This window comes from Drosophila navojoa, chromosome 3 (genome assembly GCF_054131105.1).
Source record: "Drosophila navojoa isolate 15081-1374.11 chromosome 3, UAZ_NAV_1.0, whole genome shotgun sequence".
Lineage (NCBI taxonomy): Eukaryota > Metazoa > Arthropoda > Insecta > Diptera > Drosophilidae > Drosophila > Drosophila navojoa.
The window spans coordinates 20,706,079-20,731,127 of NC_142891.1; the positions used below are offsets into that span (position 1 = coordinate 20,706,079).

Below are 25,049 nucleotides of genomic sequence, written 5' to 3' on the forward strand. Positions count from 1 at the left end.
TATATAAAATATATCGTTAATGTACTCATCACCAAATTCATCAAAACAGATGTTCGACTTATATTTTGTTATTCAGACACACGGCAGATTTCTATATAATTTTGTTTAGGTTATTCTTTTACTAAAACCATGGCACAGTCAATACTACTGCGCAGTTTATTGCTGCACAGGAAAACGATGCTGTTGCCCACAACCACACGGCTTCGATCTCTAGCAGCGTTGCATTTGAGCAATTCCGTAGCACAGCAAGCGAAAAACAGTTTGTAATACCCATAATAGAAAGTGACACTGTACTAATCAATCATTTCTTTTAGATGGTGGCGCACTACAGGAGTCAAGCGGAGGCGACAGTAATGTGTCTACTGATGTTCGACCCATCGGCGAGAAGATCAAAGAGAACACTAAGACGGCAAGCTATACGGCCATCATTTTGGCAGGACTCGGTGTAACGGGCATTATGTTTTACGCCATTTTCCGAGAGCTCTTCTCGAAGGAGAGTTCGTGCAATATATATTCCAAGGCATTGCAAATGGTCGTAGATGATCCCCGTGTACAGGATGCCATTGGAGCACCCATCAAGGGCTTTGGTGAGACATCGCGTCGTGGTCGTCGCCAGCATGTTGCCCATACCAGCTTCGAACGGAATGGAGTGCCCCACATGCGCATGCAGTTCTATGTCCAAGGACTGCGAAACAAGGCAACCGTACAGCTGGAAGCAAGAAGGGTGCGCACTCCAATTGGAGATCTTAAGATCCACGTATAATCTTTTATTCTTGCTTTCAATGCAGGACTCAAAGGGCCAACTGGAATTTCGTTATTTATTTGTGCAATTAGATCATTATCCACGCACCACAATCGTCCTGGCGGATAATCGTGCCTATGATCCTACGCCGGATCGTGCCCAATCGGGCTTTGGAAATTTAGCTCTCATGTCCAACAGCCGCGACAAATAGGAATGGTCAGAGCCACCTTCTACATACTCCATAATCCAAAACAAACACTTAAAATTTCATGTATAATTTGTTATTTAATGTACACATTGACTGAAATTGGGAAAAGTGTCTCATTCGCCTATGGAAAAGTTGTCCATTTCTAGAATGGCGCCCGACTCGTGTCAGTAGAGCTTCTTCCATGGAATTATCTCCCAAGAGCGAACGATATGGCGTCCGAATAGAAAATCTTTCAACTTATTCATAATGTAAAATGAAATGCCGAAGAAAGACGCAAAATACAACCAGAACTGTCCAAGACGTTCCCAAATGCTCAAATGATAGCGTGCCGGCACCTGCAGCACATCCAGCTCCAGGTCGATGGTTAGGCCGGGGCTTAAGCGCGGCGGTGCGGCCCTGTAATAGGTCTCCTGCACAGCCAGCTGAAAGTAGGCCGGGTTAGCTTTCACTTGGGCCAGCAGCGACTCCATTTTGTATTGCGAGATGTCCGCCAAGCTGTTGTTCGTGTCCAGTTGCACCTGCCGGAAGTGGGTCTGCAGGTTACGTCCCGGAAACGGGCAGGTGAACTCCACAAATTGCTTCAGCTTGAGTTCGCCTTTCAGTTGGACGTGTCCATTCTGGAGCCGCACAGCCTGCGGCATTTGTAGTTGATGCGCCAAAACAGCGGGCGGATTGAGGAGGCATTTGTGGCGCAGCTGCGCCTCGAAGAACAGCAGCAAATCGAAGTTTATCAGAGGTGCAGGCAGCTGCTGCAGCTCCAGCTGAAAGTGCACGCGATCCGTCACCGCATCGTAGTCCAGGTCCTGCACCCAATATTTGGTCGTCTCGCAGCGACTCGAATAGTTTTGCACTCGCGCATTGAAGTTGGTGAAACTGCTGCAGGCCACAAAGGACGATTCTAGTGACTCGGTATCCTGTGACGATTCCACATGTGCCACGAATATGTACTGATACTTAAACTTCAGGTCCGGCTGCTCATATAAGACACGTGATTCGGATATGCCGGAGTAGGGACTCAGCAGAGACACCAACAGGACGGGCAGCATTACGGAGAGGGCTATAAAGACGAGCACCAGCAGCGAGGCGAGTGAACATATTGAGTTCTTGTACACAATGGCCGTGTTTGTGGTGTGCAGCGGTATGAATTTCATCTTGATTACTTAATTTTCTCAACTGATATTCAACTGTCGAAGCAAAATTTGCAATTGTCAAGTTGTGTTTTGATTTAATTCAAACTGGTTGCCGGGCAACGTCTGTCAAGTGGCGTCATCTATTGTTCAAAATGAAGCATACGTTTCATAGCTGTCAGCCTGTGACATATAGCAGGGTTCGGTTATTTGCGGTGGTTTTGTAGCTATTTGCTCATGTATGTCTGCAACTTTTCGTTGGGCTGGCATCAACTTCGTGAAGTGTGGAGCAGCGCAAATTAACGTTATTTTAAAAGAGGCAATGGCTAAAAGCAATTTGCCAAAAACTTGATCTCTTTTCTTGTTTTTCCTTTTTTTTGTAACTATCTCACTCACATGTCAAGCTTGCTGGCAATTTGATCGCAGCGCTTTCAACACTCTTTAAAGTAAGCGCATTAAATTTAAAGCTTCAACTTCCGATTTTTATGCGTTTCAGGTCGAAAACCAGTTGCCTCATTTAAATTTGCGCCAATGTTGGTCAGGTTGGTGAAGTAAAAAAAATGCACTTTTCACTTTTTGGTTTTCGGTTTTCGGTCGATGCAGCTTCTGTTGTTGCAAGAATCCCATAATTATGTGCAATCAATACTTTTGCTGTATCGGCTTATGCTTAAGCTCTATATGGCCGGAACGGATGCATTTCGCCGAGGATCAATTGACGAACGGAGTCAGCTAAATAATTGCCCAGAATCGTGTTGGTCAGTTCACTAATAAAGCTATTGGCAACGTCCGATTCGAGGCGATTCTTAAGGCGGATGCGTGCACTGTTCAAGTTTTCAGCTGCTATTGATTTCAATTATGTGAGTGAAATACTTGCAACTCTTTCCTTTGTTTACTGAAAGACAGTTTTTAGAATAGTTCTTATGAACTAGTTTCCAAAAAGTATTTGGAAATGTTTTTAGTGTTTTGATGGGAATATTTACATAATTAATTTAATATATATTATTAATTATAGAAATCCCCCCTTCTTTTGCCTTTAATCTGTTTAAATGAGCCATCAAAAACGTTGACTTCGCCAACTTTCAGCTGTGACAAGTTTTACGGCATATGTATATTATAATATAGATGATTCTCTTTTTTTTAGCCTGGTTGTCAATTTATTCTTTTGACATTCAATTGTCAAGTTGTTGTGCAACTGGCTTTTGTTTACTTTCGTAGCCTAGGCTTAGGCTTGCTTCTTCCTGGATTGTCGCCTGCGTGATATGTCAGTTAAATATATTTTCTTATACATTTATATATACACATACATTTTTGTTTCTTTTTTGATAGGCGTGCTGCGACTTCTCTGATGGACATGCTCTTGTCAAAACTAAGAAAAAGCAGTTAAGAAATATGATGAATAAATAAATATATAAATAAACCGCAGCACTCTTTGACAGTTACATGTGTTTGACAGTTGGACAGGGTTGCCAAGTGTGTGCATGAAATATGAAATGTTATTTGATTGATTCACTGTAATGCCCCCAAAACACACACAACAGATTGAAAGTGAGCTTTACTAAAACAAGAAGAAAAAAAAATCAGGGGAAAAAATGGGATTTAAGAAAAGAAAAATCGATATTTTTACAACTGCTTTACGCAAGAGTTGAACACGACTGCGTAATGCTCTACTATGTTAGATCAAGGCACAGATTTATAAATGCATGTATTACTTCACGGACGAGTGGATAGAGGGAAGCTAGAGGGAAGTAGGCTGAAATAGATGAAAATTGCCTGATAATTAAACAGATAAATGAACACGAGGAGGGACTGCTGGATTACATTCAAGGTAACTGAAAGACGAACGAAGAAATCAGAAGAAGAAAAATAAAAGAGAAAACTAATATACCCCTCTGCCTTCAAGAGCGCATACAGTCAAGATGGCGAATATACATATATATGACCAACTACACACACATACACATAGTCCCACACACAGTCACACCTTGACGCACATTTGATATGCGAGGCACGCAGCCAGGACAACGCCAGCTCTGCGCCCATATATCCTTTTTCAACAAAAATTTCAGCTTTCACTTGGCTGCGCGTACGTGACGCCGTTTGCCGCAAAGGAGCTGTTGAAGTGCCAAATTTGCACAGCCACGCCAGAGAGGAGAGAGTGGCGGGAGTGGGCGGGCGCACAGGCAAATACAGGTGGGCGTGTTTGTGTGTGTGGGGTAAAAAGTAGCAGTTTATTAGGCGCACCAAATTAACATAGGACTACTAATGTCCTTTCGGCCACCCAACCTAAAACGTTTCGCCTGGCAAATTTCATTACAGTGCAGAGAGTCCCGTTTGTTTTTTTGCTTTTCTAAAATTACAACGCCTGCGCGAATTTATTTGATTTCCCTTTTTATTTTTGTGCACGTTTTTTTTTCTCATCTTTTCACCTAGTGTCTGTCTAGCCCCTTTCGGCTGGATGCTGGAAAAACGAAGGGGAAATTGTGCGTCCATTGTTGCCTTTCCTTTCCCCACCCCACTATTTGTTTCTTTTCCTTTTTTGGTATATTTAGTTAGTATCCCTAAGGAAATCAAAGAAAAATGTATGAACGCTGAGAAAGTTGCTTTAATATTTATATTATATGTGGGTGTACATATGTATGTATGTCTGTATATATACTTATGTATGTATGTGATCATAATTCCCCTTACAACACTCAAGCGTTAAAGTGTTACACACTGACAATCATACAAATGAGAGGGGTAGGAAGAGGCAGACACAGGAGTGGAGTGCGCAGCACTAGCATATACATATACACATATATATATACACACATATATATATATATATATGTATTTGACAATCAGGCCGCAAGCATATGTTACCCGATAATTTGCCGAAAGTTTTAATGAAAGACATGGGACTCATTTCTCGTGCTGTCTCCACTGCGGGCAATGCTCTATCTCACTCCCACACACATACACACTCTGCTTCTCTCTCTGTCTATCGCTTCTCAGCTTTTGTCGCCATTTTGTGTGCTGCTTCGTGTTGAAGCAACATTTTTGATGAGCTTCAGCAAAAGTTTATGTCTGTGTGCGTGTGTTTGTGTGTGTGTGTTTCTCTGTGCAGAGGGTTGCCTTTTCTATAATTTTCATTTTTCATTTTATATAAATGACAATTGCCTGAGTTGAGTTGAGTTGAGCTGAGTCCTGCTCGTCCTGCTCGTCCTGTTCGTTCTGCTGCAGGCAACTGTAATCACACCATATCTGTTGAAAGTTTATTATAATGCTCTGCATATACATATTTGCCATGCAAAATGTTATAAGCGCTAAACATGAACATGAAGCTACAACAATATGCTAACTTTCTTGGCTGTGGCTCTGTTGGCCAAGATGTGTTGATGCCAAATATTTAACTCAAATTTGGGGGAGTGACGCCATTTAACTTTTGTATTCAAATAGTAAAGCGTTAAGAGTTGGGGCTTGTTAAACAATTTAAGTTTAAATAATATTAATGCTTTAAATAATATATATATATATATTATATATGCTTTAAAATATAAATATAAATAATATATTAAATAATATTTAAATAATAATAATAAATACTATGAAATACTTAATTAATAATTAATTAATATTACTCAAAGATGCTAGAAACTGCTGTAAAATATATATTTATTAAAGATGCATTTATATTAATTTGTATAAAAATAATTATATTATTTCGATATATATATATTTTTTCATTTTTTGATAGTTTTACAAATTTTCAAGGACGACAAATAAATTCTTTTAAAAAAATATTTAATATAATTTTAATACTCCTATAAAATTTATACATGAAATATTTTGATTATATATAAATACATTTATAAAATATAGAAAATATAGAAAAGAAAATATAAAAATATAGAAATTATTTAAAAATATAGAAATAATTTCGAAAATTCGTTATATCTATGTATACCAAGGATCTTTCTAATGTAAATACTATAAAAATATTTATATATACATATATACCATACCTTTAACAATATATAACCCAACAACTATAATTTTTATTTTGCCAACTACGCTTCAGAAAATATCTTAGCTGTCTCGCTCATAAATAATAACGCATTCCAAATACTTTCAACATTTTCAATGCATATCAAATGGAAAATCCAAAATAAAAATACAATTTCAACCGAATGACAACTGGCAGTCAGATGCGCTATGAAAAATCTGCGCAGTTGGCAGACAACTTCACATAAAAGAAAATAAAGGAAAGCCAAGTTGAAAATAACAGCGGAAAAAGCTATCGAGAAGCGACTAAGAGTGAGCTAGGAGACGAAAAGCTGGACCTAGAGTTACCCTATAGCCATGGATCGTTGGCGTAAAGTGAAGACTCTGAGTTGATATGGGAAGTATTAGTTTTAGTGTGATTTACTATGATGGATTTACTAAGTTGGCAACTCCTAAATCATTAAGGCATTCAGGCTCACCAAGGTCTTTTCTTGTTAGATTTGTCTTTCTCTCTCTCTCTCTCTCTCTCTCTCTTTCTTCCTCCTCTCTCACTACCTCCGTCTCTCTCTCTCCCCTTCCCAATATCTCAAATTTTGTTGCAAAATCTGTCTCTGTGTTTAGCTCTATTCTGCTAAGTTTTGCTCTTGCTCTATGTCTATATATAGCCATAGTTCACTTTCCGTCCCTCTTTATCTTCATTTTATTTGTTCCTTTCGATATCCAAACAAATTATCTTCCACATTAATACTTGCATATTTTTGGCTTTCCATGTACTAGGACATATGTATGTATGTATACCCTCTTGATCTCAACATGTTTACAGGGTATAACAACTACGCGAACTGCACAAAGCGCCAACGCGTCCCGCTGGGCACACAGCACAGACGACAACTGTCCATGTTGTGTAGGGGATCGCACGGGGGCGGAGCTGTGTGGGGGGCTGTGGAGCTGAGTCCAGCGCTGGACATCATGTCATGCAAATACAAATATGTACAAGTGCAGTATCCAATTTTTTTATTGCTCTGTTTTTTATGCTGTTTGGGTAATAAGCGCAAAACTTTGACAGTTTGTTATCCGCATTTGTTAGACATTTGTTGGCGTGCTTTTTTTTTTGTTGAATACCCTGTAATTGTGGGGCCATTGATAGAAGTGGGTGTAATATTATATTATATTTAAATTATATTATATATAAGGATACCATATCATGACTTGTACATGCAGAATCAGAGAAAGTCACGTTGATTATAATAATGATAGAATATTCGAAATTTAGATGTGTGTTTACTAAATCGATAATTATCGATTACACATATCCGAGCACATATCTCATTACAGAGTGATATAACCAGTTAGATATACTTATAAAGCATCTCTTAGCCGATCATTTGCCGATAATTGCTCTTACATAATCGATAATTATCGATTACACATAATCAAGTACATATCTCATTACAGAGCGATATAACCAGTTAGATATACTTATAGGGCATCTTTTAGCAGAGCTTTTGCCGCTGTTGCGCCTTGACTTGTTTATTTTGTTACGTTTCGCGCCTCCCTCAGCGCACACCTGTTCAGGTGGGAGACTGACAGCTTCGCATTCGCAACGCTTTTCTAAACGGCTCCAACGGGAGCTGCAAACGGCCAGTTGGTAGCCAGAAACTGGAAGATGCGAGGCGAGGCGAGGCGAGGCGGGGCAAGGCTTCCAGGCGTAATGATAAGTGGAGACAACTGAAATGGACGCACACGGCGCTGGGCTGTCTCCCGGCTGGCCAGGAATTAGAACGGAAAACCTTTTTTCTCTGGCCCTTAGACATGTGCATGTAATTTGCGGTTTGTTGAGGCCGGGCCACCTTTTAGTTTTTGTTTTATTTTTGGGCACTTTTTTTGGTTCCGCCTTTGGTGTAATACTTTTCTCACCTTTTGCCGTTCGATTGTAACGGCTGGCGTTGTTTTTGCTGGGCGTTCACTGTAACCAAATGTTCCAAATTGAAGTGTTTTACATTTTTTGTGTGTGCTGGTGTTCGCTGTTTAACTGCAATTAATGTTTTTAAGCACTGATCGAAGGATATTCATTTAGGAATAATTCATTTCATTGCATGCCTGCGGTTTCAATTGCATGGAACAAAATTGGAACAAAAAACATTTAATACGGGGCGTTGCGGCCGCAATTAGAGGCATTTAAATAATAGCGGACAGCAAATTAGGACATATGTTGAGGTGAGCTGTTGAAGAAGTTGCAGGAGCAGCAGGGCAATGCGCATCAAATATTTAAAAAAAAGTTAATAACCATGTTAAGATCGTAAATAAAGAGCCACTGAGCTCTAACAAAGAAGCTAAATACACAATACTACGAGTGATTTTTTAAGCTTATACTCTGTAAATATATTATAGTTGAGGAGGGAGACATTAAGAGTGATGAGAGAGTAATGAAATGAGCAAGGCTAAAAGTTGGAAATAGAATGTGAAAAATAATATAGATATTATCTAGATATCCAGTTTAGTAAATACCCCTATTTAAAAAGTTTTTTTTTTAAATTATTAATAAATTTCTTAAAGCACTACATCTCTTGATATTTATGATCTATATAACAAGTTTAAAATCGATCGAATGTTATTAATTTAAAGAAATAATATTTTAAATTATAGTATCATGATATAAATACGAGTAAAAATACAATAAATTACACACAATGGTATAATAAAAGATAAAAAAATATATATATGTATATATATTGCGTATATATTATATTTAATCCATATGCAAAATAAGAAATTTATTATAATAAAGCCTAAAATAAAACTATACATATATGTATATATGAATATATCTTTAATATCTATCATCATAATCATTCTCATTTATTCTCGTATCATCTCATCAAATCATAACCAACTCAACTATAATCACTTTACAGTTCCACTAGCTTTACAGGGTATCTGTCATTAAGGCGCTTCAAGCTTAAGCCCATGACTTGTTTTAATTTTAACATTTGTTGTCCCGCCTGGCGACAAACAAAGCCGCCACAAATCGTTAAACCCAATCAATGAATATATAATAACTGCCATAAAAGCGCCAAGTGTGGAAAACATTAAGAAAAATACAAAAAAAATAAAATAAAAAACTATAAAAATATCATGCAGCAATTTGCTCAAACAAAAACAAAGTCCAACTAAATCTTGTATCGTAAAATCAAGATAAGAGCCAAAAATGTGATCGTCAGACACTTAAAACAGTTGGCGAGCTGCATAAACTAAGAAATTTGTTTAATAACTGGCGCGGAGCTGGGGGAAATGTGTGAAGAAAAGTATCAAATAACTCAAATACTTCAAGTATGGATCATAAAAACTGAAACAGAATTTCGTTTCGTTTTTGGTTATAATTTGCTTTTGTTTTTTTTTTTTTAAGTTTCATTTTTTAAGTGGCATTCTTTGTATCGGCGTCTCGTCATACAAATGAGCTGTTAAAATAAAAAAGTCGGCATGTGTCCTTGGGTTTATGGCATTAAGACGGCCATTGTTTGCTTGTCGTTCGGCCCGAAAAGATATTCGGTTAGCTGGCCAACACCGCCCCCCTCTTAAGGCACCCGCTGTGCGAAGCGAAGCGCCGCCAAACTACAGGATATGTTAGGTTCGACTAACGCAGTCTTTAAGCACCGCACATCAAATTTTTACAAAGCATTTAAGCGCCAAGCGCCGAAGCAGCCGAAGAAGTTGAAACTATGCGAGTTTATATATCGAATATTATACACTCTGAAAAGGTTCCCCATAACTTAGATGATATATTTTGAATGGGGTGCATGAACTGAGTTGATGTAGGCATCGTAATCTCTACCCTACATTATATTAATTAATATTCGTTGTAAATTTTTCGCTCTATATTCTTAGAATTATAATACATTAACTAAAGAATCCTAGTATAAACTGCTTAATTTAGTCACATTTTTATTATGATATATGATATATATTATGATATATGATATATAAGTAACATTTTTATGATATATGTATATGATCTATAAGTAATCTATCAGCACTTTCAACTACTGTTACCTTTGGGCAGCTCAAGCTCAAGCATATTTCCATCTATAAGCTCAAAATTGAACTATGGCTCTGGCTCACTTGCCTCGCCTCATAAACCTCCTCACAAACTCACAATAGCCCACCTGTCTTAGAGCATCCATAATAATGCTCATGCTTGATGCGCGCCTCATTAGCATTTATGGACATCGAAATATTTATGGTTACAAAAAGAATCACTTCAATTTTATTTGGGCATTGCCGAACCGCTAGACAATTTCGAATCTGAGACTCCAAAGAGCCAACCAATTAGCTAGAGCACTTGGCATATGCCTTATGTGCGCTCCAAGTGCAATTCCGTACAGGTAATTTCATGCTAATTGCAGGTAGATGGGGGGTTTGGGGAGTATGTGGCCTGCCTGCCTGCCTGAGTTTTGGAAGCTATGAATGATGGTCGCTACGTGTCGTGGCTGATCAATATGCGTAATCGGTGTAATCAGCTATGCCCTGATTAAATGTGGGCTGAAGCGTGTGCACGGGTATGCTTAATAGTGGAAGGTGGCGTGAGAGAGCGGGAGAGGAAAGGGAGAGTGAGAGAAGAAAGGGCAAGCAAAGGAGTGAGCGGAATGGTATTGGCTTTGTCTGCCTCTGTTTATAACGGTGTTATGTCGTTAATGTGCAATTGGCATGTTGGCAACACAACGCCATTATAAACAGACACACACTGAGAGAGAGAGGGGGATAGAGAGTGAGGAAGCAGCTGCCTCAAATTGAGTTCGTTAAATTGTTAATGAGGCAATTTCTTAACCCAATCACCAAGAACTGCAAGTAGCACAAGACACCAAAATGGGGTTAGTTGGCTTGGCATATTTTATGTTAGTCAGGCAATATGTTAGTTAATATAGCTAAATATTAGTCACTTAATTGGCATTGAATGGATATTAAAGATGGAGAAATATAAATATGCATATATATATATATGTAGAAAGAGATAGAGAACTAATTTAAAAGTCGGTTATATATTAGATATTACAGACAGAGATTTTATCAAATTTAGTTTGGTATATAAAAATAATGCAAAAGTCTATCATATAGTTCATATTATGTTGTTATTCTGCTCTAACTTTGACTATCCTCCAAATCGATTTCTATCAGAAGTACGACTTTTGTTTCTCTGAAGTGACTGCTTAGTCTTATTTCATTCAAAGAGGATAAGGAAATTAGAAGAAGACTTTATAATTGCATCGAACAACATAACACTATTTATTGAAAATTCTTTAAAAGTTATTTTTCTACATTCACCTGTTTCCGCTTTGAGCAAACCTTACGCTTTCCCATGAACTGCTGGACAATCATCTAAATCAACAACCTGCCACAAAAGTTTTGCCCTCCCAGTCTCCCACATTTCTAGAAAATATTCCCACCCATTCTCAAAGAAAACCGACGCAATTGATATCTGCTTGGATATATCAATTTACCACACTTACACACACGACATTAATTTTATGTCTATATGTGATTAATACTATCTGCCCGCTATCAACCACCCCGGGTGCAACCCCTGAATGCGGCACACTCCACATATGCCTCCAGTGTCACATACGAGCATTTCGAGCAAATCCCAGCGGATCGGAAAGCGACGGAAATTTCAATGATTGCCGTAACAAGTGCCAATTTTATGGCCAGAATACCATCTAAAGCTAATCAACCGCAGCACGACCGACACTACCCTCACTCCACTCAAATTCTCCATTTGTTTTCCATTTTTCCATATTTTTCATATTTTCTCATCGTTATGGCCAAAAAAGGTTCACACCGGAAAAAAAGGAGCAACAAAATTATAACCAGAACTTTTGCCAAATTTTCAGAAAACAAATTAATTCGCACTCAAGTTAGATTCTCAGCCCAGTCCTCGACCAATCCCAAAAGAAAGACAAAACAGCAAGAGAAACTGAAAAGTTGAAAAAGTTCAACCCTGGCAGCTCATCAATTAAAATGTAAATAGCCTGAAAGTTTTTCAATATACAAATACGCATACACATATATATACTCCCAAGTATATGTGTATATATTTCAGTTTGCTACCCTGTCAGAAAATTAAGCATAATTACATTTTAATCATCTTTATTGCTCTTTCACAAGTTTACTGTTATGTACAGGTCGCTTTTGCATTATATACTCGCCAACCACAACAATTAGGGGTTGCCCAGGCCCAATTGCCCTTTTCATAATTTTTTTTTCTTTCGCTCTCTCTCTCTCTCTCTCTCTGTGCCAGTGACTGCGACTCAGCTCAGACATATTTTTCGAGTCCAAAACGGTAGCAACCACAAAATTTCATAAAGTTTTTTCCATTTCACTTGCTGCCCCCAATGCGCTTCATCAATTGCTAATGAGTGGAGCGTTTGAGCCGGGTCCAAAGAGCAAATGAGACTCTGCTGCCAGCTGTTGTCATTTACTCACTCAACTCGGTTCAAGTACGGCTACGACCACTCGATTGTCTGCTTGAACTCGCTTGAACTGAGCCACATTTCATTTAATTTGTAAGTGATATCAATTTAATAAAGCCAAAATTAGTTACAAATTAAGATGTGGCTGGTGTGGCCCAATGCTGAGTGAGGTGAGAGTAAGAGAGGTTTGGAATTGGGTTTAATTTGGTGTTGGTTAGAGGATAGCCAGATTGTGGGTTATGGATATGGGGCTCTAATACATGAAGGAGTAAGGTTTGAAATGAGGTTCTATTAAGAAAATAAAGAGTTTTGCAGCAAAGTTAAGCGTACGCTAAAGGTAATATTGTTAAGCTCTGTGTTGTCCTTATAAAACCCCATTTTAAAACTTATCATAATATCTATAAGGTGGACTTAAATAAATAATATTACAATTGAGCTCAAATTTATTATTTTTTTGCTTATTGAGTAAAAATAATAATTTTATTCAATAATAATAATAAAATTCAAGTAGTAACAGTCAGTGGTTTATGTGTTGGAACCTGTACAGGATTTTAACGCAGGTAGCGAAAAATTACTCTTTTGATTTATTTTTCTGTAATGCATTTGATTGAGAGTCTTAGCCAACTGTTGGTCTGCTACATCTTCTATCTACCCATCTACATTTTCTGTAATTTATCTGATAAAGTTAATTTTTTGATATCCTTAACTAACGATGTACTAAATGCCAGATTCGGCATGTCTTTCAGCACTTGAATATATATAGGTAGGTATGTATATAACTTTATCACATACTAAAATTTCGTTAGCTTTCTTAAATCTCAACTGAAATCTATGTACACAAGACTGCATTTAGTATTTAATTGTAACTAATTGATTTAGATGGAATTTTCTTATGCTAAATAGAAACTATAAAATAAAACGGCAGATCGTAAATTAGTTAGAATGCAACAAATTTCAGAGAGACACAGAGAAAGAGAGGGAGTGATAGAGAGAGTGGGACAGATAGAGAAGAAGAGCTGTTCGTCTTGCATTTACTCATGCTTATCTCTGGGTCGGGCAGCTCAAATGCAATTGCAAAAATTGAAATCAATTAAAATGACAACAAAAATGGCCATAAATACCGTTGTGCAGTGCCGCTGCTTTTTATGGCCATGCAGCAGCAGCATCGGCAGCAGCAGCAGCAACAGCCTTTTGGCCACTCTGGCAAATCTAATGAAGATTTACTTTAGGCCATAACACATGGTCGATGTCGGTGGCTGCGGCGCTTAAGTGGCAGCCACTGCCGCTTGCCTCATGGCCATTTATTTAGAATTTTACATTTTACAATCGTCCACTCGGTGGGCGTGTGTGTGTGTGTGTGTGCATGGGGTGTTGCTGCCATGGATGCGTGCAACAACGGGCAATTATAAGCGTTGTATGCCGTTATACATATATGCCACCCCCACCACAGCCCCAACCCCTAGAAAACTAGGGCTATGCCCGTCGTCAGCCATTTCTAACGGTGGCAATAGCTTTGGCGACAAGCTAGGGACTGGTTAGGGGCGTGGCAGCAGATGGCAGCCATTGGCATTGCAACAGATAAAGTTCGATTTGTTGTTGTTGTGCCGCTGCTGCTGCCACTGCTATGGTTGGGATTTATGTGCGCTATATGCGGTTATAAATCCCGAATACATGAATTGCTTGCACAGATCTATGCGCCAAATTGCAATAGCAGCAGCAGCAGCAGCAGCAGCAGCAGCAGCAGTAGCAGCAAAGTTTTCCTTTTCGGTTTCCTCGTGCCATTTCGTTTGCTCTTCTAATATTTTTCAATTAGTACAACAACAACAACAACAATGACAGCAGCATTGGGACACAGTGACTGGAAACGCATGTGAATGTGATTCTTCTAAATTGCTTCACTGCGCAATTATTTCAATTTTGGATGAGCAGCAGCTAGTGTGAGAGAGCGAGCGAGATGGAGATAGACTCTCCAGCTCCTCTTTGCCCATGCCCCAGCTCTAGCACATGGCTCGTATTTGTCGTTATTTGAGTTTCTTGGCACATAAATCAGTTTGTTGCCTTTTTAATCCGTTTTAATTGCTGTTCGTTGGTCAGACTATGAATGTCGCAGTCGCAAGGACTAAGGATATCCCCAAATATACACCCCTGCCCTCGTCTTTCTCGCATTTGTGCCCACAGATCATGGTTAGTGGCTCTTGTTGCCGTTACTGTTGTTACAGTTACAGCTGTTGTTATTGTTGTTGTCGAAGCGATTAAGCGCATGGCGTCCATTATACGCATTCGCACACACGCACACATACACACTGATACGAGCACACTTGTATTGCCTTCCGTAAGCCTTAACGGCCATTATAAACGTTGTATACAGCATGAAAAGGATATAAATGTTTGCTTGCCGCAAAAAAAAAAAGAAACTCCTTAAGTGTCAGGCAGAGTTTAAAGTGTTTTAAGGCATCTAGCAAAAACAAGCTGCCAAACGTTTAAAAACTATAACATTTATATTCAATCATTCAATTTGCCTAATAGCATTGCAATTAATCGCATTTTAGTTAAAATCATAAGATATCGCAATCTCATGCTCAGTTCTAGCTGCACTATCGCCGCCCACTTATCGATAAGCATCGATACGTTTCAGTGGCTAATTGGTCGCCTGACACTTTGCCGGCTTATTGAGTGTCTGCTCTCGCGTTCCTTTCTTTTTTTTATTTTTTTTTGGGTGTTTACTAAGCTACGCTTAGTTGAAAAGTGTTGTGTTGTGTTTAAATAATAAAGTGCAATACTTATTTAAGTGGCTTAAAGTGTAAATATAGGTGAAAATTAAGTTTAATGTTAAGTGGCTGGCGCTTGCGTTTCTTTCGGTTATTTGGCGCCACATTTCCTTGTGTTAGAGCGAGACAAACAGCTACAGTCCCGTAGCTGCTGCCGTTATGTGTAGGCGAAAATATGTATTTTGCAAAATGCATAATTTTATTATTGCCTCTTAAGTTAAAGTGTTGCTTGCGTAGGAATAGCAGATGAAAGAAGAAATCAAATAAATTTCCCGTTTCTAGTGCCTCTTCGACTCGCACGCACAGGTCTTTGTGCACGCACACATGCACATATGGATTAAAACTCAGCCACATTGTCGCTGGTATGTAAAGCATAATTTGAATTACTTATTGTCTCTGATCCTTATGCGCTTGCAAGCGGTGTTGCCACATGGGTTGAAAATACAATACTAAAATTGGTACTTAAAACTAATACACATTAAATGGGTAGTAAAATTTTGAAATGATATACAAGCATATACATTTTATTTTATTTATTTTTGGGTGCACTTGGTATATATTTTAATTAATAATTTGTCAGCTGGCAACTCTTCCACGCTCTCGATCTTGTGCTCACACTTTAGAACGCTCTCTCACTTGCTGGTGTTGTTGTTTTTGCTCTTTGTTAGAGGCCGAGCGACGACATGTTGATATTCGCGCGCCAATTTAACACTTGTCATTTGGGTCCCGTTTTGTTCGTTCGTTCGCTCTTGCGTTTCTCTTTGTTTCGCTGTTGTTGTTACTGTTGTTGTGTATAAGACGACGTCGACGCGCAGTCGTATCATTTTCATTATAAATATAGCCAACTGATCCCCTCCTGCGCGGCATAAGCCACGAATTTATGACATTTTGATTTGCGTGAAATTTGCTTTTGGCACGCATGCGTCGCCTCTCCTGCATTCAGCATTTGCTGTGCCCATTGCCCATTGTGTCACGTGCTGCTGCTGCTGCTGCTGCTGCTGCTGTCGTCGTTATCCTTTTCGTTCTGTGTCACATTAAATGCGCTTAAAGCGCTAAACAAACGCGTCCAAGACAGACTGTAGCTAAGCCAGCTGGGCGCGGTGTTGCTGATCTGTGGCTACAGTGAATACACAAACACAAGAACTGCTTAACTGTGAACTGACTCAATTTCGACTAGAATAAAATAGGGGTAGATTTACAATTTTTTGGATTAATGTACGGCTAAACAAGGCTTGATAATCATAGTGAAATTTTATTATCAATCTATGAAAAAATTTGTTGCCAATGTTCCATTTTGATTTGTTAACGCAAAACGATACGTAAATGGACTATATAAGGTAGTTGTCCTTCATCAGGTATCTTTACTGTATTTGACAGTGCAGTAACAACTGGCACTTGGCGGCCCACCTATGCGTGTGCTGTGCACATTTAGCGTCATCGTTGGCGGTGTCCCGGTGGTGCTGCTGCTGCTTGCTGGTGCTGGTGGTACTGGTGGTGGTGGTGGCTACGTTTTTGCCAATTAAAGCGAAATATGCGCGCATGCGCTCAACACAGCCCAGCTCAATGTTGGAGTAGTCCAAGTGTCCAAAAGGATCCAAAAGGCAGACAAAGCGTCGCTCTTTCCACTCGGTCTGAGGTGCAACACAATTTTTGACATTTTTATGAGCATGCAGCGCATATATCAAGTTGGGCGACGGCAACTTGAGTTTTGTTTTGTTTGGTTTGTTTGCTCACTTTATATATTTCTTTTCTCTTTCTCTGTTTATATATATAAATGTGTTGCTTTTGGGCTGGAAATGGAATTCCGCACATAAAGTGCGACGGCGCCCACGTAGGCCGAACCCGTTGATGCCCGGAGGCGCCTTCTTTGCGCCTGCGCATCGCATTCGCATTGGCAAAAGGCAATGGCAATGGCAAAGGCGATTGCGATGGCGTCGTCTGCCTGCCAAGGGGACATATATCGTGCGAATATTATTTATATACGTTCCATAAGCGCAGCACACATATGAAACGCAAATATTTATCACGAGTTTTTTCAAATACCCTGTGCGAACGGTAGGGTTTCGAGTGGGGTATGCAGGTGGAGTGAGTAACAACTGAGCAAAAGTATTTACGTATGTATGCGTGTATATATGTAAATATGTATGTTTGTATCAATATCAATGCGTTATCGATTAAACTAAAATCTGCATAGAATATGGCTTTTATGTTCATTTTTGAATTTGCCTAATTAATGTTGAGTATTTCTTATTTATTAAAATTTGTTTCTTATAATTAATTTTTGATATATTCATATATGTTTTTATTTTATTTTTATTTGTTTTTGCCTATTTTCCTGCGTGGTACTAGCAAGTTTTGCATGCTTTCATATCTTTCCTACAAGTAACTGACTTATTGACCAAGTGGCCAAAACATGACCTGGTAGATGGCACCACACACATGCACATGCACATGCACACACAATCGCACACACCGTCGCATAGTTAAGCAGGCAGCACAAATTGAACTGTAGGTGGTGACCGCTGCTGGGCTCTTGTCATCTCCCGTTGTTATTTGGCTCATAAATTTGTGCAGCAATGATTTTTACGTTGTTTTCGTGTTTGTTTTTTATTTGTACTCTTTTATTTACTTTTTTTTTATTTCTTGTTGTTGTGCGGTTTGATTTGTTTGAACACCCAGCGAAAAATATTTCCCGCACTGAATTATTGTTGCTGCTGCTGCGATTTATGGCCGTAAATTGGGTTTTGGTTGGCGATGCTGGTCACACAGGGCACATCGAAATGCTCCTCATTTGAGGTGGCTACCAAAAAAGAAGTGAAAAAAAAGTGAAGTAGAAGAAGAAAATAACGTTCAAATCGATTGGTTGTTGGCAATTTATTTGCTGTGTTGGTTATGGTCATGTCAAAATATGTGTGATACGTAAAATAATGAGTTTGTTGTGGTCACATTTATGCATATATTTATTATAACATTTTATTATGCAATTTTTTGTATAGATGAGGCCGGATATATTGTGTGATTGGTGGTACAGAATTTTGATTGAACTCCATATTTGTTTGCTTTCTGTGATAGGGATTTCGGTGGCTTTAAAATGTGAAAAAATATATGAAATAAATAATACGAAATGCACATAAAATGTGGATTTAAGATATCAGTTTGTACATATGGGATTTAGTGACCTCATTTTGTACAGGGTATTTCATATAAAGCTTACATTTAGATTAAGCTTAAAGTTTAAATGTACTAGCATACAAAGTGTATTTTAGATTTAATTTATATATTGAATTATTTTTAGGAATTGTTAACCATATGTTTCTAGCCATAAAACCTCAAGCTTTTTAGCTATCTTGCGACGTTTGTGTCAGGTTGTACGGATTCTTAGCGCAATACACGTACATTACACACACACACACACACACACATGCTCAGTCTCAGATACTTTCTCAATTTTTTTTTGGTTTTGCTTTATAAATTAGCTGAAAGGTGCCTACATGTCTGCCATAAAAACAAAAGCCATCAGCATTGACCCAGTCGTCGCCGTCGTCGTCATCTTCGTTGCCTCGTTGTCCAGTCTCCAGACATATTGAAAATTAAAGCGAGCGCACGTTTAGCCCCCGGCTCGGAGTCCGAGCGGCGAGTCGAGAACTCGAGACTGGAGCCTTCTCCACAGTCATAACTTCACCGAAAAACACTTTACAGATCATTGATCATCATCAGATGTAGACGCAAAGCGAGATAGCTGCCAAGTGAATAAAAGAGAAGAGAGAGAGAGTGAGAGAGGGATAGAGAGAAGGCGCGAGAGCGCCTGATTATGAATCATAAGCGACGACGAGTTGCCTTTTGTTTTTCAATTTTTTTTCTCCCTTTTTGATTTTTTTTTAGGGTTCGTAAATTACCGGAATTACTCCAACGTTCGTTTTTCTTTCATTTTTTGGTCTCGTCGTTTCTGGCTTTAAGCAAGCGGGCCAACACCTTAGAATTGGCTGGCGTGTTCTCTTTTTGGGGTCTCTTATTTTTTTTTCTCCTTTTTTTTTTTAGATAAATGAATTTGAGCTACTTCAAGCAACGTCGACAGCTACCAGCTCAGATGCCAGATACCTTATGGCCACATACAGCCACAGACACAGATACAGAGATACCGATACCCGATCGGAGTCTGGGGAGGACCCTCAACGGCAGCTCGTCAGTGGCTTTGATTGAAGCAGTCGGTTTTTTGATGTTCAATGTTGAAGTTGGACTTGGACCTGGAGTTGGCAGCTCGCATGCATTGTGGATCGCTACCCGGGCGCAATTATACCGAAAAACCATCCATAATTATAGAGCGGCAACATATTTCGAAGTTAACACTTTCGTAGCGATGGCTTTTGGAAACTAGCTGCAGGCAAATTTTATTGATGCATCACAATTTAATGTGCAGTTGGCACAGGTTTTTTTTCTCTCTCTCTCTCTCTCTCTCTCTCTCTCTCTCTCTCTCTCCTCCGTCTCTCTTAAGGTATCCCATCACATCACATCGCAACGCATCGGAGCGATCATCATTTCATAGGGGCTCTTTACTGTCTCGGCGTATTTTTGGTCATTTGGGTATTGTAATTTTTTAATAAAATTGTTATATTATTTCTCTCCGTTTTTGTTATCGTTGATTCTCATGCTGTTGATTGGTATATCGTGTGTTTGTCAAGGCACGCAACGTTATAATTTCTTTTGATTTTGGATCTCTTTTCGTTTTTATTAAATTGAGGTTATGTGCTACGCTTTGGGTTTATGATATGCTGTTCATATCCTTGCCAGCGGCTATAGCCACATTGTATGCCGTTGTTTTTTAATGGATTGGGAGGCTCGAAAGACCGTAGAAAATTATTTGATTTTAAATATAAGTAATTTGTGTGGAGTGTGAAAAGCTGTTATCGGAATACTTCATATATAAAGAGAATTGGCCTATTGACTATGATAAATTCAATTATTGATAGTACACAAATTCTAAAATTTATATTGCTTAACATGAGAGAGCTTGAGAGGTATAAAAACGATTCCCATAGAATAGTCGATTATCGTAAATCTATTTCTTCTTCAGAAATCTGTCTAGTAACTTCCTGCAATCTCCATTAAAAAGGGAACGTCATAGACGTTTGTATGTGCTCACATCTTAGCCCTATAAAATTTGCTTATCTAAATTATATCTTGCCAAGCAAATTAAGTAGGTGTCTCGATTCACAGCGTTAGCTAAACCAGTTTCTATCCCTAGTTTCGTGTGGCGAAGATTATTTAATCTGGTCAGTGATTTTTTAACACAATATCACATTACGATCAAAATGCATAGCAGATTCACACAGCGAGCGACCTTTAATGAAATCAGCTAGTTAGCTAGTTAGCGTTCATTTCAATACATTTTATGATTATTAATATTATATGCTTTTATATTCAGGTTGATTATCGCTTTGTTCAAAATCAAAACAAAACAGCCAACACACGCTTCCCCAGTTCCATACATATATTAATCTCAACTTGGCTCAACTCAACACAATAATAGAGTGTATATATAAGAATATATATATATCAAAACTCATTAGAATTGTCAACGCATAAATTAATTGCTCATAAAATGTCTAAGTTATGCCCCGTTGTGTACGAGTTTATCTGTTTTTTTTTTCTCTCTCTCCATCTAGTTCTTATTTGTATTCATTTTATTAATTTGTGTGAATGGAATTTATTGTTTTCCGTTTGCAAAATCACATCTGACATGTCCATCGATCTATATTGTGTATACATAAATATATTTATTTGTAGTAGTGTGCGTAGTTTATTGTATTTAATTACTCGGATTTTATATTGATCTATTAATTTAAATATATAATTCCAGTTTGTCACATACTCTGGACTTGGAATTCGTTATTTGTTTTTTCTTGACTAATTTACGCTCGTAAATGTTTTTATAACAATGGGCGAGACAGTTCTTAAGTACTCGGTTCTTTATGTATATTAATATGCGAATAATTTGCCAATTTGAAATCACATAACTTTCGACTATATAATAAAGTAATCAAAATTTATAAAATAGAAAAGAGCTTTAGATATTGACAAATTGAATTGAGTGAATGGAAATGTCATAAACGCTTCAATGTCATCCGCATATCAATTGGCTATGAAACGATTTTTGAATATAATATGAAATGGGATAAAAATGTATTAAGAGAATTTATTTATGGATATTCCTTATAAATACGTAATCATCTAATATTAAGAAATTAATATATTATTTGTTCCGCTTTTATTGACTACTTTTTGTTATAGCTGATCTCAGTTTTTCTTTTCCATATTACAAATTAAAATTATACAGTTAATCAAGTCGAACCAATCGATAAATTGGCGAATCGTGGCCATCAACACATTATTACGAATGCTTTTCTCTTGCTCGGCTATTCCAATAAACGATTAATAGATCAAATCAACATTGAGCTGGTGCCTCGAGTTAATTTCTCTAGAGTCGCATAACGAATCAGATTAATGAAAAAGAAAATATCAAATACAATCTCACATCATCAACCCTTTAGTTTTTTTTCAACATCCCGGCTACAAATTGATAAATAACCTTTCATTTCGAGTCGAGCGCAGTAAAATACAAATATTTATGGAATTTTGATTAAGAAATCGAGCGTCTGGGGGCCAACAGAGTTCTACTGTGGCATGGCTCAACGTTTTCATCTGTTGCAAGTGTTGCATATTTCAACGCAATTTCACAAAATTACATTTCAATTATTTGTGCTATTTTATTGTGAAGTCCCAGAGGAGACAGCGATCATCACACCTACTTTCTGGCAATGATAATTGCCCATAATTCAACAGCTTTATATGCTCTATGCCGTATGCTGTAGATTTCAGCTTGAGTTTCTGTTTCTGGCTGTGGCGTTTCGTTTTGAAGTCATCATCAACATGTGTTTTTAGCCAAGCCGAGCTGTCGGCCACATGCAACACGTGCAACATGCCAACTCAACTCTTCGGACTTTTTTTGTTCTTCGCTCTGTCTGTCAGCCTGTGTGTTTGTCTGTCTGTGTGTGAGCTATCACAACGCATGCCACTCTGGAGGCACACAAATTAGTTTCATGCTTAATGATTGCGTAAATGGTTGCTGGAATTCGTATTGCGATTGCCCATTAAGTTGGTAGCTGGCCTAGCCTTGGCAGCAGTAAAGTGCAGCTAGCTGTGAGCCGTAACTTGGCGAATTAGCCAGTTGTTATTGGCTTGTAAAGGTACTTGAATGCGAAATCAAAGCTGTAATGCTATAGAATCAAAATAATATAGATATGAAATCCACATGCAGTTGAAAATATATGGAAAATATAATGTAAATATTTATTAATATTTTTTTCTTTAATTTTTTTTTTTTCTTTTTAATTGCATCTAGAATTCATAATTGATTTGAAATTGATTTTGTAAAATCATTTGCTGCACTAATTTTTTTTCTTTTTAATTGCATCTAAAACTTATAATAGATTGAAATTGATTTTGTAATTTCATTTGCTGCAGTAAATTCCACATAACTCAGCTCTGCTTCGCTTACAGCTGAACTAAAATTCATGCACGCAACGCGTAATTTCAATAAATAAAAAATAAAAGGCAGCCCCTTCACTTTGTCGAATCTTGTGAAAATTAAGAGCACAGAAAATAATTACGCACTTTTGCAATAATTTCTGAAAAAAAAAAAATTGAAAAAAGGAAGAAGCCAGGTAATATGAACCTGTCGGCAATATACAGAGAGATATCCAAAGAGGACGGCCGAAAAGCGTTCGACCGAAAAGGAAGAAGCAGAGTAAAAGAAGGAGTAGTGCCACAATCAACGCCCCACGGGCCAACTTAGCCGGATTGCACCAAAATGCCAGAACGGCGGCCTCAACAGAAGTTATGATGGGGCTATATATAGAGAGGGGTGGAGAGGAGGAAGAGGAAATGGAAAAGGAGGAGGGAGGGAGGGGAGAGGGGTTAGTCGTTTCGACGATTTGGCAATTGGTGCGGACTGCTTTTTTAGGCCCTTAGCTTGGAAATTGGTAGGAGTTGATGCGTTGATGCAATTACACCATAATATTCACACTTTGCGAGGTGAGAAAATTGCGGGCTATTAAAAGATCATAATAACGCGCAATGCCGCTTGATGCAGCAGCGGCAGCAACAGTTGCAGCGGCAGCCGCCGCAGCAGCAGCTGTAGATGAAAATGAAGATGAAGATGAAGATGCTGCAAATTGTTGCCAGGCTGAAGCAGCAGCAGGAGCAGTTGATGCAAGCAGCAAAAGCTTTGCCGCCGACATTTATGACAGGCTATGAAATAATTTTGCTGCTGCTGTTGTTGTTGTTGTTGTTGTTGCATCTCGGTTTCCATATAAATATACGTATTATGGTGAGATTCAACGATTCCATGGTTTCCCTTATTTTTTATTTTTCGGTCCTTTCGTTCGTTGCGACAAAGTTGCACACATGTCAAAAGTTGGAGGCGCTCCACTTGATTTAGAACTGTGCCAAGTGCCTGGCGTTCGCAGAAATTGATTTTAAAAACGTTTTGAAAACTATAAAAAATTAAAATAAAAATGGAATTAACAAAAGCGAAATGAGTTGCCTTCAAACTACAAAGTTGTTCGAATTTTTGCAGGAATCTGAATTTGGAAGATAGAGTTGGGAAAGTGTGTAAAGAATATTTCTAATAAATCTATTATAGTAAGAGTATTTTCAGTTTATGTATATGATATATAGAGATAAGCATAGCTTCATTCTATTATGAATCACAAAAATCTATAATTTTTGCATATACTTTGTGTTTATATTAATTTATAATAATAATATAATTTAATTTAAATGTTTATATATAAGAAATGATGTAAAATTTTTAATTTTTTTTCCATATTTTATGCATTTATTAATTTTCCATTACATTTTTGCTTTAGTTGAGGTCATCAACATCTAAACTCTTAATGTCTTTATCAAAGCAATTATAAAAATTTGCTGCTGCACAAGTTGCTCTAATTTGCTTACAAGCGACACGATTCGAACGCTGTTGTTGTTGTTGCTGTTGTTGCTTTTGCTGTTGATGCATCATCCGCATGAGGCATTCAACACGCATTAGGTTCACACCCAGGCAACATTTTACTTTACACATCGCACACAAATTGTCGCTGGTTGTTGTTGTTTCGCAGCCCACTAGCATTTTAAAAGGAGCCCGAAAAGCGAAGAGCAAAACCAGAATCAACTTCTACTAGGAGCAGCAGCAGCAGCAGACGCAGAAGCAGCAGCAGCAGCAGCAGCAGCAGCAGCAACAACAACAACAACAACAGCCGCATCGTCTCTCCACTGGCTGTTGATACCAATTTGATGGCATAATTTCAACATGCCCCGCAGCCATATAAATTTGTATGTTGCTGTTGTCGTTGCCTCCGCTACAGCTTCTGCCGCTGCTGTTGCCGTTGCTGTTGCCTCTGCGTCACAGTCATCGTATGGCCAGCCGCATGTCGAAGAAGTGGCAAATTTAATGCCAAAACAACAGCGGCAGCGGCAGTGGCAGTGGCAGTGGCAGCGGCATCCTGGCCGGGATTTCAATTTTATGCCCAAAAGGTACGTCAACATGTCTGCCGCCCCGTCAGTCTTCCGCTTGCTCTCTCTCTCTCTCTCTCTCTCTCTCTCGGCGTCTCTCTTTGTCTCATGCCGCTTAATTGTCGAGTGCAGCTTCTCCAGTTGCTGTTGCTTTTGTTGCCAGACACTTTTGTTACGCTTTTGTTG

General features: G+C 38.4%; 4 protein-coding genes across 4 annotated transcripts in view; 2 read left to right on the top strand and 2 right to left on the bottom strand.

Moving 5' to 3' along the window:
* Nucleotides 1–25,049, bottom strand: part of Lam (Lamin) — a 114,421-nt gene that overhangs the window by 25,356 nt on the left and 64,016 nt on the right. The gene's annotated exons all lie outside the window — the stretch shown is intronic.
* The window catches only part of LOC115562757 (glycoprotein endo-alpha-1,2-mannosidase), a 93,400-nt gene that overhangs the window by 18,024 nt on the left and 50,327 nt on the right, over nucleotides 1–25,049 (top strand). The gene's annotated exons all lie outside the window — the stretch shown is intronic.
* On the top strand, nucleotides 3–1,049 carry LOC115562743 (mitochondrial import inner membrane translocase subunit Tim21). Its single transcript, XM_030384786.2, has 3 exons — nucleotides 3–259; nucleotides 315–724; nucleotides 789–1,049. Exons 1-3 carry the CDS (start codon nucleotides 130–132, stop codon nucleotides 951–953), a joined length of 705 nt encoding a protein of 234 aa, XP_030240646.1. The 5' UTR covers nucleotides 3–129; the 3' UTR covers nucleotides 954–1,049.
* On the bottom strand, nucleotides 1,008–2,258 carry LOC115562742 (transmembrane protein 231). The gene has a single exon (XM_030384785.2). The coding sequence runs from the start codon at nucleotides 2,099–2,101 to the stop codon at nucleotides 1,115–1,117; it is 987 nt and encodes a 328-aa protein (XP_030240645.1). The 5' UTR covers nucleotides 2,102–2,258; the 3' UTR covers nucleotides 1,008–1,114.

Excerpts from the sequence above, each read along its gene's own strand:
- LOC115562743 (XM_030384786.2), top strand. The coding sequence starts at position 130 with ATGGCACAGTCAATACTACTGCGCAGTTTATTGCTGCACAGGAAAACG. Across the intron at positions 260-314 it reads AGCACAGCAAGCGAAAAACA|ATGGTGGCGCACTACAGGAG; the intron begins GTTTGTAATACC and ends CATTTCTTTTAG. Across the intron at positions 725-788 it reads TACAGCTGGAAGCAAGAAGG|GACTCAAAGGGCCAACTGGA; the intron begins GTGCGCACTCCA and ends CTTTCAATGCAG.
- LOC115562742 (XM_030384785.2), bottom strand. The coding sequence starts at position 2,101 with ATGAAATTCATACCGCTGCACACCACAAACACGGCCATTGTGTACAAG.